Source organism: Urocitellus parryii, chromosome 3 (genome assembly GCF_045843805.1).
Source record: "Urocitellus parryii isolate mUroPar1 chromosome 3, mUroPar1.hap1, whole genome shotgun sequence".
Classification (NCBI taxonomy): Eukaryota; Metazoa; Chordata; class Mammalia; order Rodentia; family Sciuridae; genus Urocitellus; species Urocitellus parryii.
Window position 1 is genome coordinate 62643414 of NC_135533.1, and position 27749 is coordinate 62671162.

General features: G+C 35.5%; 1 protein-coding gene and 1 pseudogene across 1 annotated transcript in view; both read right to left on the reverse strand.

Moving 5' to 3' along the window:
* The window catches only part of LOC113180147 (cadherin-related family member 4-like), a 154431-nt gene extending 133278 nt beyond the window's left edge, over positions 1 to 21153 (reverse strand). Inside the window, exons 1-5 of the mRNA XM_077796430.1 lie at positions 21120 to 21153; positions 19905 to 20072; positions 13996 to 14166; positions 2960 to 3054; positions 1150 to 1272 (exon numbers count right to left, since the gene is read on the reverse strand). Coding sequence (XP_077652556.1) covers positions 1150 to 1272; positions 2960 to 3054; positions 13996 to 14166; positions 19905 to 20072; positions 21120 to 21153 — 591 coding nt within the window. The remainder of the gene's footprint in view (positions 1 to 1149; positions 1273 to 2959; positions 3055 to 13995; positions 14167 to 19904; positions 20073 to 21119) is intronic.
* Positions 5674 to 7341, reverse strand: LOC144253516 (RNA N(6)-adenosine-methyltransferase METTL16 pseudogene; annotated as a pseudogene).
* Positions 21154 to 27749: the final 6596 nt, after the last annotated feature.

The window sequence follows — 27749 nt, forward strand, 5'->3', positions numbered from 1 at the left end:
CGCCCACAATGTCTGAGACTCTGTTGGGTAAACCCTACAGTGATTGTACCAAACTTCAATTTCTTGGATGGGTAATTCAGATCTCATTAGGGTACGTAGCAGAAAGTTGAAGAGGGACTAAATAGAAAATTGATTGAAGTAAAGGCAGCAGTGGAAGTGAGGCAGGAGAGGGTTAGAAGTATACGTCTGAAAAATACATAAATACATAGCTCTTAGGCATAACCTCCATTTCTTTTCCACCTCGTTCTAATCTCATATTGTATTCCTAGTACTCAAATTATTTAAAATCTATGTCACATTGGCCTCTCCGTTATACTCCAACATTCAACAAAACTAAATTATCTTTAAATACAATTCATCTGCTTTCTTCCATTTATGTCTTTCAGACAAAAATGTTGAGATCATCTTTAAATATTATCACTTCCTTCTCCCAAAAAAACTAATCAGCAATACATTCTCTGTTTACTGTAATGTTTTGCATCTTGCCTTTTGTCCCTTTTTCTTCTGTCACCTTATTGAATCATTACATATGGAGGCATTTCTGAGAACAGAAATGTTTTTACAATAATAATAACAATGGTGATGATGATAATAACATCCTCTATTTCTCAATTTTCACACCTAATTTTAATGTGGAGAGACTATCTCAATAGCCATTTATCTGGTTTCTTTCCAATCAGCTGTTCCTACTTACATATCCTTTTTCACTCAAAAAAAAATCATCCTAAAAATGCTTTCCTTACATTATATTTCTCATAGAACTACCAGAAATATTCTTTCCCACCGTGTTAGTCTCAAGTTCATCATAAGGCTTATACTTGATCCTACCTTGGCTAATATTCTAAGTGAGGCAGGGTATGAATAGTCAGTTTCAATATGAAAACTTGACCATTTTAAGTTTCCTCCTTTTCCTTTGATATGCAGAAGGATTTAAATTTTAATCTAAAAGGTCAAGACACAATCAGTATGTTTTGCTAACAGTAAGGTTCAGATCTAGACTTTTAGTTAGCTGTAAAAATACAAGTGAATCTCAGAAAACACCACCCTTCTTTAAAATAAAAATGTACTTAGTTTTTCATGAAGAATTCAAAATTATTTCTAAAAATCCCTTTCACTCTGTATAGAAAAATAAATAAATATATTAATTACATGATATCCAGCTTCAAAGTCCAGGGGGTCTCCACCTTTCAAGCTAACAACACCACTTACAGGATCCATTCCAAAAGAATTTGCTCCTTCCGTTGGTCCAGATAACTGTGTCTCAATGGTGTACTAGAACAATAAAATATACCAAGGAAATAGACTATTCTTAGCATACAATAATATAGCAAATATAATTGATTTCAATTTTTCTTCATGATCTAGTTAGTATCAGAATCACTGATAAGTTGTAATTCACAGTACTGAAAAAATAATTCAGTTGTTTAGCCTATAAGCACAACGGAAACATCTGCTACTTTTTAATAGAACTGCACAACACTCTATATTTTTCTAAGGAAATTTTAAAAATATACATAATTCTGATTTTTCAAATTAATGCACCTTTGTTTGAATAACACATAATTAAACTCATCACTTTAAATTTTACAAAACAAAACAAGAATTATGAGTATAAATGAATTTCAAGTATTCATACAGTCGAATATGCATTTTGTGATATATTTTATGTTCTTCATTTTACTTTCAATTTATTTGACACCACCTTTGAGGTGAGGGAGAGGCAGATAAATCTTTCCTTAATTTTTCCTTAATTTAACATAATAAATTTTGGCTACAAATGAGATAAAAATTCAATAAGAAGAAGCTCAATTACTTCTGTGTATTTCTTTTCAATTTAATTTGCATTCTATCCTTAACAATGTAATTATTTTTCAAAACACTAAATTTTAAAACAATCACCTTCTGGTACTTCTCGTGTTCCTGCAAATGACAGAGCTAGAAATAACTATTTTCAACTGAACTACAAGTTATTTTTTTAATCTTTTGAAAATATATCATCTAATGGAAAGGATCTCATGTTTCTTAACAATTTCATATCAGCTAGTCTACAACAAAATAATTTTTTGGAGCATTCCACAGGGATTTTGAATACTTTGACTGACAGCAAATACATTACTGAAGGTTAGGGAAAGAGAGAAAAAAATCTCTTACAATTGTGGAATCCAAGGGCAGGAGAGATTAAGTGATTTCCACAGGATCTTATCACTAATAGTGGTAAATCCATAACAGCCCAGGCAGCCAGCTGACAGTCCCACTGACAGTCCCAGCTGACAGTCCCACTGCCATTTGTATATTGTGCTTTCATTACTCCATACTGTGAGTTACTAAATTAGAAGGAGTAAACTACTTCAATACGTGTTCAAAAAGAACAGCTGCAGAGCCAGCATGCTGACTTTTGCAGTTCAGTGCACAACTAAACTCCCCAGATAGAACTTTATGGATTATAAGTTCTTTTTATTTTGCCAACTCTTTAAGAGACATTACAACCATAAATTATTTATGAGAAAAGCAAGTTTCTTTGGATTAAATACTTAGTAATTAGGATACTGAAACATGTATGTATGTATGTATGTGTCTATACATATAAATATTAATTTATATTTCACATGTGTTATTGACATAGAAAAGTAAAACCATTCTGATTGGCTTTCAAAAAGCAAAGCCCTAGTTTTCCCTCACCATGGATGTTTTCCTCTTAGCCCATACCTCCAGGATAAGTTACTTTATCATTTTCATATAGATTTCAAGAAACTAAAAATACCATTTCCAACATTAGTACAAATATTAACACTAAAAATTAACACTAAAATTAACACTAAAATTGCATTTTAGTGATTTCTAACTTCATTATATGCTCTTTAATTATCAGATTGTATCAACTACTCCCAAGAAACATCTCCAGTGCATTGCTTTGTCTGCTGAAGCAATACATGCATCTCACACAATGGAAGCCACGTACCATCAGCTGATCACCATTTGCAGAGTCCTCATCTGTGGCAATCACTCTATAAATTGATTGAAATAATGGATAGTCTTCAGCAATTTCCAAGGTAGCTGTGAGAAAAAAATCAACATAGTGTATTAAAAATTAAAGTATATTGTGCTTTCATTATCTCTTTATTTATTTATTTATTTATTTTGCCAACAGTGATTAAATCCAGGGGTGTTTTACCTGGATATATCTATATCTCCAGTTCTTTTCATTTTTATTTTGAGACAGGGTCTGGCAAAGCCTCTGAGATAGGTCTTGAACTTGTGATCCTCCTTTCTTAGCCTCCTGAGCCGCTGGGATTATAAGCATACTCCACCATACCCAGCAAGGGAAGTCTTTTTGATGTCTCAATAGAAAGCTTAGCAGGTCTGGGGAATGATTCCAAGGTCAGCTATCTCCAAAGAGTTGTTCCTAATGTTTTTTTATGGCTTATAGGTGCTTAGGACCTCCCAAGAGAAGGTGTCTTATTGAAGGTCATCAAGATGGCAAGTTGAGTAGTAGTAGCCTGGTCCTCTTCTTGGACTGTCTAGGCTAGTCCAGCCTGAAGACGTGCTGTCAGTGTGGAGTGCAGAGTCTTGAAAGTCTTACAGAAACTGGTGGAGATGAGGAGTGAGTTCCTCCCACCTCTTAGTGCTATCAAGTGTGATAACAGCAGGCTCTCATGGAAATGTAAACTAGCACAGACTTTTTAGTGGGCAAATCAGCAATATACCAGGAGGAGTCTTTAAAAGAGGCCTCTCCTATGCCTCAGCAACTCGTACACAAACTTATCAGTTATACATTTGAGGTCTCAGCCTTTTCATTTGAGTCCACTGGTAGATTTTCTGACCGGAAATTGAAAACTCCAGCAGAATAAGGAGAGAAAAAGAAGTTGAAAAGCCCACTCCCCCATATACTCAAGTTCTTATCTCACTGAAGTCTTGCCATAACAGAACTTTTAGAAATAATTCCAGGAGGCCTATGGATTCCCTGGATATTCACAGACTAGATTCCAAACACTGGTTACTGGTTAAAATGCTCTTTTCCCAGGTGGTGCACACCTGTAGTCTCAGCTACTCAAGAGGCTGAAGCAAGAGGATCACAAGTCTGAGGCCAGCCTGGGCAATGCGGCAAGACCCTGTCCCAAAACAAAATAAAGGGCATGGGACAGAATTCAGTGGTATTAACACTTGTCTAGTATGCAAAGTGCCATGTGTTTAAAACAACTTCTTTCCCCAGTTCTACTGCCAAAGTGAGACAAAATATTTTCTTTCCTTTATGCCTTTACAGAGGGTCTAATTTAGCCACCACCAAAATATGCCACAGTCACTGGCTTTCTGCCCTAACAGCCACCTCTCAACAGGGAGGCTTCACTAAGCCATCTTCATTGGAGTGGGCAAGGAGCTCTGGTATTAGACTCAAAGATTTTACTCTAAACAGAATACTAGGGTAGTGGTGCAAAATCTAATTGTGAGAGTCAAGCACCGAGATGGTTTACTGAGACACAAAGAGAACAAAAACCAAGAATCCTTTCCACAGGTATCTGCTGAACCCTGGCATTTCAATTAGAAACCTGTTCTGATGACATAGTTAGCTTTTCCCCAGAATGCTCCAGTGCTAGCAGGTAAATGCACAGAAGGGATTACAAGGGAAGACACAAGAAGCAGCACTTTATCAGCAATAAATTACCTGCCAATAGGTGAGGTTTTCTGAAGCTATGACTGCACACAGTGCCTTGTTCTCTTTCACATTTTGATCATCATTTACCCATGAAAAGTATTTTCCCCAATCCCAGGATTCAAACAGTACTGACAGTTTAATTCTGCCTTATATTAAAAATAAAACACATTCAGCTTCATATGTTTAACAAAAATCAAACAGCAGCAAAATGGCTACAAAATGTTACTTCCAACAGGTTGGAAGTCAGGTTATGAGGGTATTTTGTTGTCTCAGTCACATGTAGGAGTTTTGTTCACTTAATTCTGCTTCTGAAATAAGCAACATCAAAATAGCCAGGAGTCAGCAATGTCCCATTTCCCAGGCATACTGCAGAGGGGCCCTTCTTCCTGGTCTTACTAAGGTTTCTCCTCCAAACTCTTCCACCACCTACCATCAGGTCAGCTCATGTCTGGGCACTGAAGCACATTAACCAATCAAGTACGCAGGGTCTGAGGCTTAGTCTTAAAGGTGACTCTCGAAGTGGGCACTGGGGCCTTTCTGTTCTCCATTAGAAGACAAGAGTGTCTCTTCTTATGAAGATGCTGGGGACGTGAGACCATGATGTTTGGGAAGTGCTGACCCAGACCAGACACCACAAAAGATACTTTGGCCTCATAAGTTCAGTCCAAAGCTGAGATGACCAGCTCGAGTCAGCGTTAAGTCTCTCCTGAGTTTACAAACAGGTTTTTGTTCTTGCTGATAACCATAATTCTTCTTCCTGAACCACTGTACTGTAACTCCCTATAACTTTAAAATGAATTAATTGATTTCTGCTTTTTAAGATAATTTCACATAAAACTGCTAATGGGCCAGTGGTGAAATTCCTCTTGCCACCATACAGGCTACTCCAAACAATCTGTTTTATAGATTTTTTTTTCTCTTTTTTTTTAGGGGGGTCAGAGGAGGTCTGGGGATAGAACATGCTAAAGTGAGCCACACCCCCAGTCTCTGTAGACACTCTTCTAACTAAAGGAAGTTTGGAGTTAACTAGCAAAAAGCCTAAAAATCTGGTTATGTATACAGGTACAAAGCTGGTTCATCAAATCTCTGTTCTGTCCCCCAACCCACTGCATTTCAACTAAGGCATCATCCATTTCCTTCTTAATGTTTATCAAACACTTAAATAGGTAATAATCAGCTGCTCCTTGGAGGGGCTTCCCCCCACTTTTCAGCCCCTGGGTTGCTAAACTTCTCAGAAGCCTCTGGATCCTGGGCTTCATTGCCAAAGACTTTATAACTGTCCACAACCTTCTCCCCTCCCCTTTCCTCACTGCTTTCATCCTCCATGAGTTCTGGGATTTCCACTTGGGCAGTGGCCCCCAACAGTGGCAGACTCGCCCTCTGCAGAGCAGACCCCGCAGGGTACCCTCCTGGGGGCTTGGGGCCAAATTCTGGCTACTGCCCAATTCTCTGGGGATAGCTTTTCTCTCCTCCAAGGCCTGTATGACATCCTCAGGAGCTCCAGGCACTTCCCTCAGTTGTCTTACTGGCTTTCTGTTCTTTCGCCTTAAATGAATTCAGGAGTTTTCTGTGGCTTTCAGGGAAAGACTAACTCCCTGTTTTCTACAGGGAACTCAATTTTGCTAGACCTTTAAATCAGTGAGAATTTTTTCTATCCATGTTGTTAAGACCACTATGCCCTCCACTGTCTCAGAGCCCAAGGATGATACTTTGAGGTATAATTCTTTTATCACAGACTCCAACACCACAACGTAATGGGTTTTCTTGGCTTCTCTACTTTTCTTTGCTTACGTGATGGGAATGGTACTGTGATATCATCATAAAAACTCCAAGCCAAGGCCCACCTCATTGACAAAACCTTGACAAAACTCAGTGAAGGTAACTTTGGGAACCCCTTGGATGCGAAGTTCTTCCTTCAGTGGAGCCAGGCTGCATTTCTTTCCCAGCATACAGCTCTACCACCTTAGCCTTTTTTAAAGCTGTAAACTGTGATAGATGATCATTTAACAAATTCTAATTTATCCTTCTGCCATGATTTCTGTGATACCTCCTGTATTTTCAGAACTAGGTGGAGGTCTTTGAGGTTTCGAGAGTTTATTCCCTAGGCTTCCAATTGTTTGGCAAAAAGCGGGGGTGCTGTACATAAAAAAGTTATAGATTATCTCAGATTTTTCTTTAAGACTATCTATCAGGAGTGTCTTGTGGCACTTTTACCACTTTTATGATATCAGATAAGTTACTCTGTTCCACATTTTTCTTTGAATAGTTGAAATACATATCATCTACTTCTGTAGCAAGGAAATGCCAGCCATTTAAGGTTGCTCCAAGTAAGGTAAGGGATAGATGCAGGATGCCCCTGGACCTATGTCAATTCCTCTTTGGAGAGTACTTTTCTCAGAGTCTTGATGATCAATCAGGTCTTCCACCCAATGAATATAGTTGAGTCTCAATAGATCTGTGGGAAATAATCTCTCCAATGGGATATCAATAGAAAGTCCAAAATCTTCCTTTAGGAGAGTACAAGTTAGAGCTCTGACTGCTTCAGGGTCTTTAAAATTAACACTTACTCTTGCATTCAGATTTATCTGAACATGCTGCTTAAAATCTGGGTATTTGGATGTCAGATATGCAAAATCAGGAGGTATATCCTTGTATTTATTTCTTTCATGCATTAATTTACTCAGAGCCATCTCTGACAACAATGTTCCTGACTAATGATGTGCCTGGTGTGGGTCTATAAAATCTCAGAATTTTAAGCCACCTGCACTTCTTAGCACTATCTGTAGAAACTATAGGTTCATGAGAAAGAGTATCACATATGGGCTGACAATCTTTACTGTGTTTACTGAGCCAACAGGGTAGTGTCACAAAGATCTCACTGCTCCAATTTCTAGATTAATGGGGTCATGCAATGAGGAACTCTGTTTCTAACAGAAGCACATGATACATAGATAACTGATTTACCTCCAACTCTCACACACATTTAACATCTCTTTGCGTCCTTGACCATGAGTAAAAAAATCCCAACCCACAATATACATAGATAGAATAAAGGATTCAGATTAAATTAATTATTTCACTGATTTCTGGCTTATTGTTTGTGAATGTATGTGTGTATATGTGTGTGTGTGTGTCATTATACCCTATTTGGAATATAAACTGGAAATAAAGTTTAACTCAAGTTGAGTAACAAGACATGTAAAATTTTTATATTTCTTACATAAATTGTTGAACCAAATTTATATGTTGTAATAAAATTAAATTGTAACAAGCTCCCCAACAAAATTTAATTTTTCTAACATAGTTATGTTTGAAATGAGTGACCAGATTTTGGGGTAACTGAGTATGATGGTGGCAACCTAGAACCATGTTTTCCAATATTATCTCCAAAAACAATATAGAAAAAAGAAGAAATAACATTACATCAAAGCCATGCCCTCAGCATAACCTGAAGACAGAGTATGACCAAATTTCAAAACTTTAAGTAAATTAAAAAATAATAAAGAAATAATTTCAACAAATCCAAACAAAATCTCAAGTTTCCATATTACTGTGAGGCCTTGTATTAAATAAGAAAGAACCCAGAAAAACTGAAGTTAAGGCAAAAAAATAAAATGTTAATATTGGGCTTGTTGTTAGCTTTATTATTTTTTTGTTGTTATTACCAGAAAAATTGAATCTAATCTAATATAATATAATATATATATATATATATATATATATATATATATATTTAAAAAAACAGAAAATTCTAATCTGTTATGTGTACCATAATTGCTTTATGTTAGATAGATACATAAATGAATAAAACATCCCCAAACTCATTTTACTTAAAGAAAAAAATCAATAAAAAAATTGATTTTAAGATAATACAATTTTTTTTAAAAAAATTAAGTAAATCATGTGTTAGTAATATGCTGGTATCCAGAACCCTTTTTTTTTTACTCAAATAGAACACAGCTTAATGTTGTTTTTTTTTTTTAACTTTTTTAAAAGTTGGATAAATATCAGATTTTGCTGTACTTTGCAGAATAAGCCTAATATACTGGTTATAAAGAGAATTATTAGAGGATTGACTGTATTTGACCCTGATCTCTTAAGCAAGTCTCTATTCTGTTACTCTTCAACTTTTACAACCATTATTTCAAATCTAATCTTTTACCCCAAACCTCTTACCCCTTCCCCTGTCTTCTATCTTGCTGTTCACAAGGGAGCTCTCATCTTATCACACAGAATAAAAAGAAACAATTAGTCTAGTGATAGCTGATGTTTTCCCACAGGATATACCAACCTACTTATATGTGTATATTCTTCACTTTTTTTGTGGTAAAGGAGAAAATTTCATCATTAAAAATACACCTTGTTCGTGGTGAGCTGTCTCACCTGTTCTTTCTGTAGTACTTGACTCTTAACTTTGCCTCTCATTTAAACTATTCAAGTCCCTTTTAATACCAAGAAAAAGAAAGAAAGAAAGAAAGAAAGAAAGAAAGAAAGAAAGAAAGAAAGAAAGGAGAAAGAAAGAAAGAAAGAAAGAAAGAAAGGAAGAAAGAAAGAAAGAAAGGAGAAAGAAAGACAAAAAGAAAGAAAGAAAAAATATCCTTTATTCTAAGCATAGCCTAGCTATGTTCCTCTTTCCTACCCTTCAGGGCCACAGTTTATATTCTTCTTCATCTCCTTATCAGTCTTTGCTTCTCTCTACAAATAGAAACTGCTCCCCAAACTGTTATTCATTGCCTCCATGATGCCAGACCAACGGACCCCAAGTGGATGCTCACTGTCCATCTTACTTGACTTTTCTTCAACATTTACACAGTTAACCTTCCTTCTCTTGGCAAAAAAAAAAACAAGAGCACTGCACATCTGTAGGAATTACACTAAGATTTCTAAGTACTTCTGGAAGAATTGTCTGGGTAAATCAAAGTTGGCAAGATTCCTGAACAGCCATTAAGTTCTCAAAGCAGGTGAAATCCCATATACAGATTCCAAATCTTAACCAGCAAGGTCTTAATAATCCATAATCTCTTGTAAGAGTTCTGTCATCCTTGAGTGTACACCTTCTATCCCCTCATATCCTGGTCAGAGACAGAAGGGGAACAGAAAACAGAAAGTAGGTGGTTATAAGACTCAAGTACTTTTAGTGGCCCTTGAGATCCAGGGAAACTCAGGTGAGATGATCTGGTGTCTTACCATTTAACTAAGATAGGAAGAAAAGAAGAAAGAATTCTTGTTACTTATTCAAATGTATATACAAATATCGTTATTGAAAATGGGTTGCTATGTCTATGTTTGTTTTGAAAAATAACTACACATGTTATCAGAAAACATATGGATCATAGTAAAATTTGATTAAAAATGCTTTTGTAGTCACGTAATGGAATAAATGTTATATTTTTAAATGTAATTTGTTTCCTTTTGTAGTTCTTTAGGAACTAGATGTGTTTTTTTTTAATTTATTTTAGTTGTTGATAGACCTTTATCTTATTTATTTATTAGTAATGGTGAGAATCAAACCTAGTGCCTCACATTCCAGTCAAGTTCTATACCACCGAGCCCCAGCCCCAGTCCCTGGATGTGATATTTGAGCACAGAATAATAGAGTTGCATATACAAAAATCTTACTTTATTTTTACAGTCAACGTTAAACAGATTTAATATGGCTCACTTAATAAAATGAATAATTTTGTTTTATGGTGTCCAAATTTCAAAAAGGTAAATATTTTGCTTCTTTTTTTTTTAAATCTTTTTTTAGTTGTACTTGACACAATACCTTTATTTTATTTATTTATTTTTATGTGGTCCTGAGGATAGAACCCAGGGCCTCGCACGTGCTAGGTGAGTGCTTTACCACTGAGCCACAACCCAGCCCCTATTTTGCTTCTTTTATTTTTCTAAAAGAAGTTTACAGTTCACAGTTATTATTTTTCAAATATAGAGATAATATATATAATTTAGAATAATAGATTATATTTTTGAAGTACTATATTTTAAATGCGATAATCAAGAAAATTTCTGTCAGGCACACACCCAAATGAACTGGGACCCACAACTCTGAAGCACTTTTTTCGAAAATTGTGTTTCAAGTATAATCTTTGAGATTTAAATTTTTGAGACTTTTTACAGTTGTTAAACATCAAAATAAAATAAAATTTTAAATCTGGGCATGTAAAAGTTTATAAGATGAATGGGTCGGCTAGATTGATAGATGATTCATTAATTTCCACTACACCTTGATTCCATCTCTTTTCTATTATGTTTTTCATGTGTCTTCAACTTTTCCCAGTAAAATCAATTCTCCTCCTTTGTAAAATAACCCAGACATCTCCCTTTAAAAAGAAGTAAACCAGGGAGGGAAAGGGAAAGTACTGGGGAACAGAAATGAACAGATTTCATTGTTATATTATGTGATGTGCAAATACATAGCAAAGAATTCCACTAGTGTGAGTAATTATAATGCAACAATTCTTTTTTTTTAAAGAGGTAAACCAGACACCAGTCTTGAAATTCTTATACAGATCTGCTTTCTCTCTAATTTCACATTCAAATTTCTACAGAAGTGTTTTCTTTCTATAATCTCACCAATCTGCTCCATTCTGTCTTCCACCTTCTATTACCCATAACATCGTTCCCAGACTCATGAGTTATCATTTCTCCTTCATCACCAGTTAAATGCAATGAACTCTGTAATCCCCCATCTTGGTTGACTTGAATTCAGCCAGCTAACCACCTGGCACTCTTTTGAAACCTGTCCTTTTGCCATTCGTGGCGTAACTCTCTCCATCTTCTACTACAACTCCAGTCACTCTTTCTTAGTGTCTTTGGCAGGCTCAGTTTCTTCCCCACGTCATTAAGTGTAGGAGTTTTTCAAGGTTTGGCCTTAGGCCTGCTTTTATTCTAATTCTCTATTGTGTCTGAGTGATTCAATCCAAATCCATGGTTTCAATTACAAAACATTTATAGTCCTAAGCAAGACTTCTGAGCTCAACTGCTAACTTAAATCTCTCCTTTGACATAACAAAGGCATATCAAATATGACATTCAAGGGGGAACTCAGGATTCTCTGTTCAAATTTGGTTTACTTCTATGCTATCCTACCTTACCTGAGGCTTACCACAAGAGTCATGAAAATCACAATTCTGAGATTTGTCCTCCCTTGCTTTCTATTTAATTCCTCATCAGATTAAGTTCTTATCTGAATATCTCAAGACTACCCTTTTCTCTTTATCTCTGTCACCTCCTTAGGCTAAACTCTATCATTCCTTCCCTAGATTATTGAAATAACCTGATAACTTCTCTTTTTCTACTCTGCTAGTCTTCCTGAGTCAAATCAAGACTGATGACTGTTTGTATGTGCTCTATGAGCTGAGGGGAGTTTTTAAAGTTTTAAATATAAATAGTCAAAAGTTTTTAAATGGTTTTTAAAGACCACAGAATACTAATGTTTTGTGATGCATGAAATCTATATGAAATCAAATTTCAGTGTTTATAAATAAAATATTAACAGGCAACATATATACCCCCTTGTTACAGATTGTCTCTTGCTGCATTTTTGCTGCATTGCACGTTGAGTGACAGGAATGACACCGTGCATGGTGCTCTCTTCACTTCAAATGTGAATTTGAGTAATCCAGTCATAATAGCATTCTCAGTACCATACTGTTCCTAATCACCATGCCTACGCATCACGGGAAAACAGGAAGAGAAAAGAGGACTTTGAATAATACGATTTTAAGTCATGATGGAGTGTGAAATATGCTGTTGAATTATGTGGTGAAGAAGTGTATTTTATACAATGGCTCTATAACTCTGCTAAAAGAATATAATGCATGTCATGTGAGTTGAGGGTCCCAGTTGACTCAGGCATGTGTTTGACTAAGCTCTCATCACAATGTCTTCACTTACATGGAAATCAATCGTCAGAAAAAGTAGAAAATTTTAATCTAAAAGTTTCATTACAAATTTTATTCACAAAATTAAGACTACAACCAAAATAAGATTCTGAGTAGTTCATTTGTTTAATCAAGCAAGGAAAGCCATTCACTGATAGTGAGTTATTTAAAATCCTACCCTATAAAGGAATTTTCTATATACCTCAAAAAGAAAATCCATTATTCTTATTAATAGACCAGTAATAAAGAAAAATTATACTTGTTGTGGTTACTACTATTATACTATGAAAATTTTATCAGGAAAACTGTCTAGCTATTTGTGTTCTATCTTATTATTTAAGTACTATATAAATAAAGTATGCAATTTTGCCTTGTGATATGGTGATATGCATACCTTAAAATATTTATTGGATAGAGCTGGAGAATATCATGCTAATCAAAATAAGCGAATCCCAAAGAACCAAAGATCACTGTTTTCTCTGATATGCAGATGCTAATTCACAGTAAGGGGGAGAGGCTAGGAAAGAATAGAGGTATTTTTTGTTAGGCAGAGGTGAATGAAGGGATGGAGGGGGATGGGAGTAGGAAGCATAGTCGAATGATTTAGACATTATTACCCTATGTGCATATATGACTACACAACATAGTACATATATTACTACAACCTATGTAACTCTACATAATGTGCAACCAGAAGAATGAGGTTATACTCCATTTATGTATGATATGTCAAAATGCATTCTACTGTCATGTGTAACTAATTAGAACAAATAAAAATATATATATTTATTATCTGGCCCTTAGCAATGCTTGCTCACTCAGCCTCCTTCTGTCTCTTTCCAGTCTTTCTCTGTGTCCAACCAGATAAATCAATTCAAAATACCTATTAGCTTACCATACTTCAAAGGATTCCCACTACCCATTGGACAAGGACAGACGTTCTTAAAACTACCTTTATTAGCGTTTACCTAAAAGTAAAACTTTTACTTTGTCTCCCCTGACTTATTTCTTTTGCAAGTCCTCACATAAAATCTCTTGGCTGCTGGGCACGGTAGCACTTGCCTGTAATCTCTGCATTTCAGGAGGCTGAGGGAGGAGGATAGCAAGTTGAGGCCAGCCTCAGCAATTTTAATGAGGCTCTCAGCAACTAAGTGAAACCCTGTCGTAAAATAAAAATGGCCCAGGATATGGCTCAGTGGCAAAGCACCCCTCACTTCAAGCCCTAGTTTAAAAAAAAAAAAAGTGAAAATTTCTATATAGTAAAACTGTTTTCAATCTATTCCATAGGGAGAAATAGGGGTCATGTGTTTTCTTATATACATGAATGTCTACACATATTTTCATATACTTATATAATAAACACATTATATACATAATAAAATTTCACTAATCATCTCTACAAGAAAAAGTAGCCCTGGCCTCTACTGAAAGTAAACATAGGAAAATGATGTGTGATACCTGTGCCTGAAGAAAACTGTGGATCAGCAGTACAGTTTGGAGGTTCAGGAACATCAATGATATTAATAATCAGAACACGTCTCATGAGTCCTCCAGTATCAACTATAAATAGAAACCTTATTGGATCAGTTTCGTAATTAAAAATTTTGGTAGACGTGATTACACCAGAACCTAGTAAAGAAATAATCCAACAATTATAATTATTATCAGTCTAAGAAACATACCTTTTACATCTTAAAAGGTGTTATAATTACAGATTTTAACTCTTTTATAAAGAATGTAAATCAGAAATGACATGATCTAACCAATATTACCCGTTTAACAAGCATCGTATGAATTTTTAATGAATTTTTAAAAGCTAGGAATGCAATTAGTCTGCATTTTTAATTTTTAGCCACCTCATTAAAAAGTTTTCAAATATGCAAAAGGATAGCAAAATCTAGAGTTTTCTTTTCTTTTGAAATTGGTTTATAATTTAGACACACATTTTTAGTCAACTGTATTTTCCCCTCAAATATTTTCACTGAAAATCATTGCCAAAGACAACAGGGGACATCAATGACCCATCATGTTGTGAGTACATTCATGTCTACTTTTTATTAAAAGAGAAAAAAATATTATTTTATATCTAAACTCCTTTTTGTATGAGTTTACCATAAAATTATAACACAGGTTTGGCAAGAATTCTCTGTTATCAAAGGAGGCATACTGTCAGAAAAGATGATTATTTGTGCTACTGATGGCAACGGTAACCAATTCCCTACTGGACTAGGCTAACACTTGAGAGTAAAAGAACTAATTAAGACAAGAAAGGTATATACGAAAGGAAGAAAAATATAGAAACTGATAAAAATGAAACTTTTTATTCTGTTACTATTAGCAATATAAGTATTCTATTAAATATGAAATTTAAAAATTAATTTTGAATGGGTGCATTATAGTTACACATAACATTGTGATTCATTTTGATATAGTTGCACATGCCCATAACATAATTTGGTTAATTCCATCCTATAGTACCTCCCCTTTCCCTTCCTCCTAAATCTGGACATTTTAAAATGAATTATAAACTATTAGTAAATAAGTTATTTTAAAAGTTGATGTAATATTTGTAATGCTTTTTTAAAGCTTCAAGTCATAAAATTTACTGAATTAGAAAAAAACTATCCTGTATTCTGAGAAATTCACTATTATCAAGTAGCAACATGTGTTTAAAATATATACTAATTATGCTTTTATTATGAATTTAATCAAGACAAAAAATCGAGTTTCCCTGAAACAAATAAATTTCCTACAAATTTATATAAATCTTGCTTTTTTCACTTTATGAAATGATAAGAGTCAAGTCAAATCAAGACATAACAAGAAACCAGAATAACCCTACCTGAACTCTTTTTCAAACTGAAATGGAGCTTATAGATTCCTTGTACATAATTCAAGAAACTGTCTCAAATTGGGGTGTTGGATCAAACCTCAAGAGAATATTAATAGAATCAACCATTGGATGTATGTTTAACATAGTGTCTCCTAGCAAGTCTTCTCTAGACTGATTAAAGGAACTAAAACTTGATTGAATGGTCTCATAGTTCTCCTTTAACTCCCAAGAAAGATTTTTTGCTCCCTATTTTGGTATGAAGATATAACAGGAAAAGTCCCAGTTCCCATATTGACAATGTACCAAATAAACCGTGGCACGCTAGAAACAACTAGAAGCATTTAGGGCCTAGAAGCACCAACTGTCAAAGGGAAGACATTTCTACAATATGTTATTAAGTGGAACCCATCTTCCCAGTGCTAGTGTAGTCCCAGGATATTGTAGATGGGCCACCAGGAATAGCATCAGAAGGCTATGGTTTCTACCCCAGTTTGGATCTTAAATGTCTCCCAAAGTCCTCTGTGTTCAAGGATTGGTTCTCCATCTTGGTACTATTGGAATATGGTGGAGTCTTTAAGAAGTACAGCCAAGTGAGAGGTCTTTGGGTCACTGGGGCATGCCCTTGAAGGGGACTGTTTTATTCCAGTCTTTTCTTCTTTCTCTCTTTTACTTCCCAGCCATCAGACGAGAGGTTTTTCTCACCAGTGTACTCCCACCATGGTGTACTACCTTGCCACAGGACTAAAAGCAACAGGACTGACCAAGCCTGGATTGTAGCCTTCAAATATCAAAATAAAACTTTCTATAGGTTGCATTATCTCAGAGATTTCTTACACTGATAGAAACCTAGGTAACAGCACCTTAGAGAAGCTAAAGGGAAACAGATTAATTTAGATGACATGAGTTTCAGAAACAAACCTGTAGTTTCCTGAGATTAATCAGATCTTGAGAACTTAGACTTCAGAATGAACCCAAGCAAGAACAGGGGAAAAATCACTTAGCCAACTCAGTGTTGTTTAAAGCCACATGTTTTGAAGGAGTTCATTACGTAGTCCCTTAAGACAGATAAGGGAGGAATGCAGATTCAAAGTGGTGGGATAAGAATTGGAAATACAGACATGAATTTATTGGTATAGGGATAGACACTAATAAAACAGGGAAAACAACTGAATCAGGCACAGTCCTTTAGCTCAAGAAGTACAATCAAGGAAATAAAGCTGCTAAATAAAGTGGATTAAAAATACAAAAAGGAATATTTTATGCAGTGTTGAGAACAGGGTAGATGTTGTGGTTACTTGGGAGGAATTATTTCCAAACTAATAATTGATAGTGATGTGAAAAATTTGGCCAGGAGAAAAGGAGGCAGAAAATATATTGAAAGACCCAGGGAAAGAAGAAAAATTTGCATTAAGAGATGTATATTTTGACTAAAATATAAAACATTTAATGGAGAGTGGTGAACTTTATAAAGTTCACACAAAGGTTAAAGTAGAAGCAGCATTATTGAGTCTAGATTTGAATACTTTAATATGTTTGAACATATATCTATGAGATAGAGACATTGGTCTGGAGTTGAGCCATAATATTTGAATTATATATATATATATATATATATATATATATATATATATATATATATATATATTTGGGATCATACAAATCTTTTTGAATTGTAGTCAAGGGATACATAGGTGTGGTTTTAGTCAAGATAGATGCAAGGTGGAATGTGCAGAGTGTAAATACAAAGGAACCTAAATGCCCTAAATCACACCCTGCAAACATGTACAGGTTAAACAAAGGAAATATAAGAAGAAGGAGAATAAGAAGAAGAACAGGAAAAGGAAATAAAGTGGTAAATAGGGAAAATCTGCATTAAATTATGTAAAAAGCAATTTAAATATGAATGTGTTTCAAGAAGTAGGGAGTGATTTTTTTCACTTCCAAATCTTAAAGAGAGATTATATGTGATCAGGACAAAATATGGCATTGTTTACCAATAAAGGGGATTGTTCTGTATGGTAACAGGTCTTGATGAAGTAACCTATCGATTGTTCTGTATGGTAACAGGTCTTGATGAAGTAACCTATCACAGTTCATTTTGAACATCATAGAAGAATAAATGAGAGGTGTGGGAGGGGAAAGTGTTGTATAGAACTCTTTAAAGATATTTATCCAGTCTAGTGAGAAGTGAGATATTCTATTAAAAGTCAAAAAGAAGACAGGAGAAGGACAGGAACACTTGGCAAGAGTGGATTTTATTGAAATGCAAAAGGCTTAAAAGACTACTTAAAGGTTAGGAGAAGGGAAGAAGTAAAGAAGAGAAAATATTCTTTTCTAACTTAAAAAAATATTTGAAGGATGTCCAGAAAACATTTTGGTTGACATGTTAACATGTTGATTCATGTGATTTTCTCCAAGAATATCCAACAACCCCAGCATAGCAGGAAACATTAACAATTGATTAATCTCATGCTGGAATTTTCCAGAAGAGAATTTGCAAGAGGAAGCACAGGGTGGGTTATCCAAGGATGATGTTAAGGAGGAGTTGAAAGATGGATCAGAATGACAGGGCATAGAGAAGAGGTGAATGATAGAAAGAAAGAAAATAAATCAATGGACTGGTGACCTTAGAGATAATGGCAACACAATATTATAGTAATAACTGGAAAAAAAAAAGAGCTGAAAGAGGCCTAAGAGTGAGATTCTGAATTAAGAGTGAAAAAAATGGAATTATTCTGGGTGCTGAAGTTCTGGATACAACCACAAGAGTATGTAAATGGTAGTTAATTTTAAAGACATGGGAATTTAGGTACAGGATTTACACTGATTAAGGTAAAGGGTCTTACATGTGGGGTGCTGGATAGGACAGAGTGTGAACATCATAGTAACATACGAAATGGTGGCAGAACTTGAAATAGAAACACTATGAGGGATGCATTCAAGTCCCCAGGGCTTGTGGGGGAGTGATTAGTTTAGTGTGGTGAGGAGCCAAATATCCGGAGCTCCAAATGAGCAGGGATCCTTCCCAAAAAATGTCTGAGCAGTGGTCAGGAATCAGCTTTGCAGGGTAAGAAGCATGCTGACTCCCCACTTCCTGACTCAGAGATGCAAGACGTGTGTGGGAGAAGGAAGAATAGCAGCTTAAGGCCCTCTGCAGTTGTCCCTTGGGATGATCAATTCTGGTTAAAGCCAAGAGGTAGAGAATGTCATGAAATAGAGTGCAAAAGTAAGGAATTTTTAAAAGTTGTATTTATTGATTTATAAATGGTACTTCAGAGGGCATAACATTGCAAAGAGAATACCGGGACAAGTTAGAGGAAAGGAAGCCTTGAGTAGCATGGTGATCAGGATAGGGGAGAGGATACATGCGTATTTGTGGCTTTTCATCCTAGGCAACTACCCAGAAGATGAGAGGCAGAGTGGGGCACAGAGTTCCACAGATTGAGACATTTCCTTAGTATAAGTGGTGTGCAAAGAGGAGGGTGATTCATCTGGAAACCAGGCCATGGTTTATCACTTCTAGCCAAGGTCAAAAAGAAAAGGAAAAAAAAAAAAAAAAAAAAAAGACTTGGATCTAGAGGGCAGGCAATCAGCATCTAGGGAGGTGAGTCTTATTGCAGTTCTGACCACCAGGAATCAGAAATCCTGTGCCCCGGGGAAGGTTTTCAGTATCACTAGTCAAGGAAGCAGGGTTGTTCAGGTTTATTCTGAATTTGAGGTTTAGAGTGACTGAGAGGAAGGGAAACAGCCAAGTTGGCAAAGGTTAGAATTAATCTCTGCAGAAAATGGAACCAGGGGCCTTATTCTTAGAGTATAGAGCTGTGCTCAGCCACCAGTAAAGCATTCTAGGGAATTGACAGTTGGGTGATGGCCAGTGAGACATAGTGCTATTTTCAAAAATGTTAAATTTATAAAAATCATAGCAGGCAATATTTTGACATTTCCTGAGCATAGTACAAAAATCAATGTATACATAATAGCTACAGAAAATATAAATAAAACAGTTGTTCTAGCATACATCTCACTTTAGAGTTATCATCTGCTTAATTATAAGTGAGGGAAATGGATCTATTTTTTCACCCACCCACTGATAGTCTACCCTGCCAGCTACCTGACCAGGTATGAGTTCTCCCTGTCTGGGCTAGTTCATTCACTTCGGCGGGGGTGGGGGGAATTGCAATTCACTTAGCCAAAGTATATTTTAAATTGTTTTTCTAGAAAGTAGTATATATACTGGATCCTCTTTTCTATTATTCAAAGGCTGTTTTTTTTTTGTTTTTTTTTTTTCCTGAAAAGAAGGAGGTGACTCTCAGGTTAACAATGAACAAAACTTTTACTTCTTTCTGGAAACACTGTAGAACATCATGAGTTAGGGGCAAAGCAAAAATCTGAAGTCTCTTTAGAGATATTAACTAAAGCAAAGTATGCCAAAAATCTCAATATGCCATATAACTAAGTCATTTTCTTTTAAGCCTAAATCTTAAATAATAAATATAACATAAATAAAAATATAAAAATGTTAATATTCATTTACTTGCATCAATGACAAAATCCTTTGTTTTATTCAGAAAGCGATATGCATCTGCTTTTCCTGCCACATCTTTATCATAAGCCCGACTGAGTTGTGTTCCAGGGGCCATGTTTTCAGGCAAATTCACAGGGTTAATTAATATCTGAATTTCTGCTCCAATGTAGGAAAACACTGAAAAGATAACACAGAGATACTTCTTAAGTAATACCAAGAAAATACACAAATGAAAATTTTTACCAATAATCATTCTAGATATTCGTCCCCTAAATTACATACATAGCTGAAATTATATTTGGGAAAAAAATTTCTTCTAAACCTAATCAATGTTTGTTTGTTTTTCTCTAAACTGCATTCAGTATTATGTTTCTATGTTGGGCTGTACACAACAAACTTGAAAGAACAAGTTGAGATCCCAAATTTACTATCTTTATTTTTTCATTCAACATGCATACTTATTACCATACAGAATGATTTCTCCAGTCAAGATGGTAGTTTCGCTCACTTCCTTATTCAGTTTATAGATCATTTCAGTCAATTTTTCATGTTCACTTGTTATGTTTTTAAAGTTTTTAAAGCCTGCTGTTTTTCAATATTAAATGCTATTTGAAAAAACTCAATGCCTTTGTTTTAATTGACTTATTTTCATTTTTTAAGAAAGAAGAGAGATTAATTTTGATTTAGTTATAACTTATAAATTGCACTATATTGCACCCCTAGAGGGAAAACCAGAAATAAACACATCCTAAAACTTACTTCCAGACAATGTGGTATGATTAAAAGGATAAACACACACACATACATACACACACACACACACACACACACACACGTAGTTACATAAGATATCCAACAATAGCCTAACATTAAAAATAGTCATAAATTTATACATATTTCATGACTACTTGTTGTAAAATAGAAGATTTTTAAAAAGCAAATTAAGCTACAAAAAGAGGATCCTAAAAAAACAAAAACACTAAAAGTAAATTCCTATTTGAAATAATTCCAGATTATTTTGAGTCTTTGTTCTTTAATCTCTCTCTCTCTCTCTCTCTCTCTCTCTCTCTCTCTCTCTCTCTCTCTCTCACACACACACACACACACACACACACACTACAAGAACAAAATATTCAATAAATTAAATGGATCTCAACAAATTTCTAAACTAGCACTTAAACTTGCATTTATCAAAAGAAAAAAAAACATCAAATCTAAACAAACCTGTATATACCAATAAAATCTTGAAGATATTCATATTTAGACCAGCTCCCTAATGCCCGTGGCAATACCATCAACAAATGTGTGGCTATTTATATACAAATTCAGTCTTTACACAAATTAAGCCATCAGGTCAACAAGTTGTTACTCAACGTGGAAGCCAATCATTTAATTTTATTTAATTGAGTGATTATGCACATAGGTCATATTACAACTTCTAGGTCTGCTTCCCATATAAATCTGATGAGATTATCTCAGCAAAGCCAGGATCACTAAATAACAATTTAATCTGTGTCTTGAGAGTTGATGTGTGTATACTATGGAGAATTTTTGGCAAGAAGTTCGGGTGATTTGTTCTTTAATCCTTATTGACCTAGTGGAAGGTGCTCTGCAAGTAGAATAGTTTTGTTTTGTTTGTTTTGTTTTGTTTTTTTAAAGATTACTCTTGTCAGGGGAACTTATGTGAAGCTTATATACCCATGAAGGACTGAGGATATAGTGCAGTGGTAGAACACTTGCCTACCATGCATAGGACCTGGGTTTGATTCCCAGAACCACAAGAAAGGAAGAAAGAAAATAAATAAAAAACGTTAATGTTAAATTATTTGTGCCAGAAGTAGTTTGGGCTGGGCACTGGACTCCAAGATAAAACCCTGTGGTAGATCCCAGCAAGTGCAGTCTTTCTTCCCACTTTGCCACCCAAAGTTGGGGAGGCAGTCAGGGTTGTCTGGGTTTCAGTGGCACTGGCCCATCCAGTACTTCCAGCAGGGGTCTGGAGTTTTCCTAGTACCAGATTTCACCATGGGAGGTCTGATCCTGGGTTTCAAGTCTAAAACCTGACTTCATTCTCTCTTCCCTTCCCAGCAGCAGGTGTCTCTCCACAGGACTGCTTGACTACTCTTTACTTCCTACCTTCTTCAATGCACCTTTTGAATTCATTATTCTAAAAGCAGGCACTATGGTCTCTGACCTGATTTCCTTAGCTGTTGTGAAGGTGGTTTGGTCCTGAGAGTCTTTCACTCTCTGTGTGTCTGTGGTGAGACAATCACTGGAGCATATTAACTGCCAACTTACTTTGCTTTCTGAGTTGCAGTACTTATAGAAAGTGTCTCAAAACATTAAAAACTCTGTTACTATGGGTTAGGAATGAACAAAAATGTTTAAAACAGTAAAATATGTATTTGATGCATTGTAATTTAAATGAGAATTAAAATGTTTATGAAAAATCTTTTGAAAAATAATTTCAATAGTTCTAACCTTTTCATCCCACAACTTTTATCACAGATCCTTTCTGTGTCTTGGTAAATTATTTTATTTCTTTCTAGTTTGGATCAACTTCCCACATTTTATCTTTTACACTGTCAGTATTGTGAAATGTCTTCACAATTCTCTTGAAGATTTTTGAATATATCACATCCTCTTGGATGTCCCATTTTTTTTATCACAACCAATTTTTTCACTTATGTTGATGTGACCTTCACTGAGCCCTTTGGTGACATACCTCTTTTTTTAAATAGCAGTAGTGCCAGCATTCCTACCATCATATTTTCTTTCTATTTACTTCATTTATTACTGCAAAATTATTTGCATTGAGAAATTAATGTTTATGTCATACTGCCCACGTAGTATTCATTGTTCATTTCTTCTTAGATACTTTTATGACTTCAAAATTATGCTTCATGTAATATTTGATCCAAAGATCACCTATAAAAATTGCATAATCTCCAGCGATAATGTCAATAGACTGAAAACCCATCTAAAGTTAGCAACAGTTAGAATTTGGAAAAAATCCTTGATTTATTGACTGGATTAATAAAGTTGTGCTTGATGAGGAAAAAATACATTTTTATTCAAGACCCTAAGAAAATCAGAATGGCTAGGAATCTTAACTGGTGGTAGTACTTTATTAAAAGTTAAATTATTTAAGTAGAACCTCTCTACTATGGAGAATAGATAAGGATATGTATGATTCAGCCAATTACAGTGCTAAAAACATGCTTTGAAGCATACCTGTCCTTCAACTGTGGTATCAAAATTTATCCAAAAGTAATAGTTTCTGTGATTTAAGTAAAAATAAATTCCATTAATCATGTAATAAAATCCACAAACTTCTGTCTGAAACTGACACTGAAATAGAACTTGGCTTACTTACCCAAGTCAAGTTCTAGGAAATGTTTGCATTTCAAGGTTTCTGTGGGATTTCAGATGTGTTAGTTAGAAGTGGTGGGTGATTAGATGTTCTTATATGTTCTCCAGTTCATGTTCACATTGGGTGCAATCCTGGAAGATAATTCTCCCTGGTTTTTCCCATTTCTGAAGGTCTTGTGAACTTAAAACCTAACCATCTTTATTTTAGGCTATCTTTAGGAGGATGTTTGTATAACCACCGGTCTTAAAATATAGAAAGTGCCTCCCTCTAGAACAAGGGGCTGCTTTCTTTATTGTATAGTATAATAATATCTTCCTCCTAGATCATCCAGTGTCCCTTTTGAAGATTCTGTCACCAGAAAGATGGTCTGAGGAGTTCCTGGAAATGGGGAGGGAACTCAACTTAGGATAAGTGGGGTCTTTGGTGTATGTGACAGAAGAGAATTTCAGTGGGTGTTAGTCAGAGACACAGATATTTATTAAGAAAGTAGCTTCATTTTCAAGAAAGAATCTGGGCTATCTGAACAAAGAAATAATTTTGGGGGTTCTTAGGCCCTTCTTTGAAAAGAAACTTGGTGAGGGATGGGCATGGGAAGGGTGTGTATGTGAGTATGACATCAGTCTTATGATCAAAGGACAGTTTATACCCATCTGCTCCCTCTCAGGATCCTTGTTCTCCTTTGTCTGATTAATAGATAATATTGGGAAATCCCCTAAATTATAAGTTTCTTAACATGTTGCTTCTGTCTTCACTTGATCTATTTATTGCATGAGCTAGTTAATAGTGCACAAGGTGATTTTTATAACTGAGTGAGTTTATGGTAACTCTCTAATATGATTTACAGATGTCCTAGAAATTTTGGAATGACAAACCTAGGGGAGTGAGAGACCTTTAAAGGTATGAAGAACCTTAAATTAAAATTAGATTTCTCTGTTCTTCCTTTTGTCTCCTTTCTACTTATTGTTACTTATTCTATTATATCAAAGTTTCTGTTCCCTAAGCTCAAAGTTTCTCTCCTCCAATCAACCTACTGCATGTGCAGATGTCATTTGGTCCTCTTTGTCTTACCTTTTGGAATTTGAGACTTAAGGAACCAATGTGAATGTTAACATTCTGATTTCTGCAAGTCTCATGAGTAACAATGTCTTTTGTACTTGAACTAAGTGCTTTATATCTTGTAACAGTGTTCTGGAACCTGAGGAAAGAAAATCTCTCATCTTTCAAGGAAGACAAAATCCCAGACCCTTCCCAGTTCTTAACACAATAAACTCAATTTATCTTTCAAGCTGAAAAACCAGAATATTTCAGTGCACAAACTACAGTAAGGTGCAAACCTGTAGAAGAGAAAACATTTTAGATGTGAGCTGTGCCTTAATCACAAAATGCTGCAAATGCCAATGTGTGCCAGATATTTAATGAAGCAGTGTAGTGTTGCATGTGCAATTAAAGGTACCTGAATCAAAAATGCTTTTCTTTCTATGAGCTATTATTTAACCTCCCTAGATAGCATTTTCTTCATTTATAATATGCAGAAAGTTATAATAACTACCTCAGAACTGTTAGGAGGAGTATATGAGGTAATGCATAAAAGGAACTAGCACAGTACAGGATATATGAGCAGCACTCAACAAATATTTGATATTGTTTTAGAATTACTTAGGATACCTCATTAAATAACTCAAGGTCTAGAATGGAATTTTGTAAAACCTCATATTGTATACCCCTTGAGATTATCATTTAAATATTTTCGGAAGTAACCTATCCTGTGTTGAGTTCTGTTCTGCATCAACACTAGCGGTAAGATTCCTATGTAATGTTATAAAGTTTTCCCATAAGAATTAAAGCATCTTTATACATGTATCTACAGGGACCTCTCATGAACAGCTGGTAAGCGTAGGGGATTGCCTGCATGGTGCAATCTATCCTCTCCATCCACTATCAAAGAGTTCTATTTTACAAACCTGATTACATCACTCTTCTACTAACACGCTCTTCCTACAGACTAGAGTCAAAATACTCAGAATGCAGTATTTCACATTTTTCTCATTGCTTCTTTACCCCCTCATATACTATGCATTCAGTGAGATCAAGACTTTTTCATTAGTTTTTTCAGCATTTTCATTTATTTTACAGACATGGTATTGTTTCCCAGAAATGCTCCTATCATTTCTTCCTTGTAAAACTTCATTCATTCTTCAGGAACCATATTACATATCACTTTCTCAGAGAAGCCATTTATGACTTTCTCCAGATAGTTAATAACTCCTTCTTATTATTATGCAAGAAAATTACCATTCTGTATACAACATTATTATGGCATTCCTCATGATATGGAAGGTAATGATTAAGTTACATGAGTCTTTCCCTATTGTCTAACTCAGGTTTGTGTTTTCAGTGCTCAGGAATAGGAAAAACTTACTATATACCTGTTTGGCCTTTGAATGAATGATGGAACAAGAATGTGTCTATCACTATATTATGGATTAAATTATATCATAAGAACTTACTCTTTTGAGTTTTAAGTGTGTTTATTCTCATAGACTCTTATTTTAGAATCTGAAACTGTCTGGTGGTCACATTCTGCCCTAGGCATTGTTGCCTCCATCACTTTGAACTGACATTTTCTCTGCTTGAAACATGCTTGCTTTGGGTGGTCACAAGTCTTGATCCATCAACTCCTTCAAGATTTTGCTCAATTATTTTCTCATTGAGATCTACCTGCATCAGCAATTCTTCCAGAAGGTGGAGAATATGGCAGACTAACAGAAAGTGATTTTTCTTACAGCTTTGAAACATGGGACTCAAACAGTGGGAAAACTGCTTCTCTGAGAGGTGGGTGAAAAAAGCACTTCACTAATGCTCAGTACTGGACAGAGAGCCTTGGGAACTTTGGATATATTACACAATGAAAAGGAACAAAATTGGAGCTGAGCTCCTGTTAGGAGGAGAAATTAGTACACAAGGTTGTAAAAGTGTAAAACATGCTGCAGACACTCTTGGCATGGAGAATCCTGGGATCACAGGGGCAGTCTGCCGTGGGCTGACCTAAAGGCTATTCAGCTTATCAACTGGTACACCAAAGTCCCCCTGGGTCTGACTATTGTGCATGGGAGCTGAACCTGGAGACATTTTGGGATGTCCACACTGCACCAGTGCCAACTCAGATGGAGAACTTACATCTGTGAGTTCAGGGCTGGGTCCAATACCTTAATCGGGCAGATGCTAGCCAGGAGAACTAAACAGAGCCTAGCAAAGCAGGAGAAGTTCTGGCACAGAAAGCATTTTTCCCAGGGGTAATACAGGTCCCTTGAATCCAGCCCAGGATCAGTGGCAGGGGCTCAAGAATCTGAAAGGCAGAATGGGGGGGAAGTGTGTGTGGTGGGGTGAAGTTGCTTAGTACTCAGGAGCAGAAAGAGAAGTATCCACCAATAACAGAAGCAGTGAAGAACTGGCTCCCCTTCCCAAGAGTGGAGCCCTGGGTAGACTAGTGGGGTACAGTCTTATTGATGCATAGATTCACTAACACTTTATAACTTCTCAAGCAATAAAATACCTGGGGTAATACCAGACCTAACCCCCACCCATGGGAGCTTCACTTCAAGAAACTTATCTCACAGAACCCAGCAGCATCTCTATGCTGGAAATTGAGCCAACACAACCTCCCACAGCTCCCCATCCTCCTGAGAAGGGAAGTTGAGAAAAAAACATACTGTTTGGCACAGAAAGCGAGCATTTACCCTCATTGACTATTCTGTGGTTTGTTTTTTATTAATGGGTACTTGATTGATACATGATGGAGATTTATACATTTGTACATGTACATGTTTATTTCTGCTTTCTCATTTCTTGAAAGAAGTTGTTTTTCTTTACTCTGTTGTTAGGGTTTTTAATTAGTGTATTTTGGATTGATTTTGTATTCTCTGTTTCACAACTCTATTCCCCTTTGTTTCTATTTCTCTGTTTTTCTCTTGCTAACAATCAAACTCTACTACTCTTTCACTCTTCCTTTAATTCTCTTACTTCTACTGTTTCTCCTTCTTCCTCATAAACAACAACACATCCTATCTCACCTTTGCATCTGCCCTGTTCACCTCTTGTAAGTACCAACCCCTTTCTACTCCCATCTCTTCTTCTGTACTCTTAATTAATGCTATTCTTAACTTCTCCTAAACTAATTGTTTTATAAAACACTAACTTTATAGCAACAATTAATACAAAAAGTCATAAATAACATACCTATTGTTTGATTTTATTCCAGATATAATTCATGATTACTATCTTTACTGATAGAAATTGCTGAAACTACCAATTCTGTTTATTGTGTTAATTAACTTTGTAAGTATCAAGTAGAAATTAGGTATTTAATTTATTGCTAAATATTGTATGCATAGTTGGTTGTAATTGTTTGGCTACCCCCTAATCTGTGAGACATTGGAAACCTATAGGATCACTAAAATCTCATAGAATAGAAGCTGTGCTGCTTC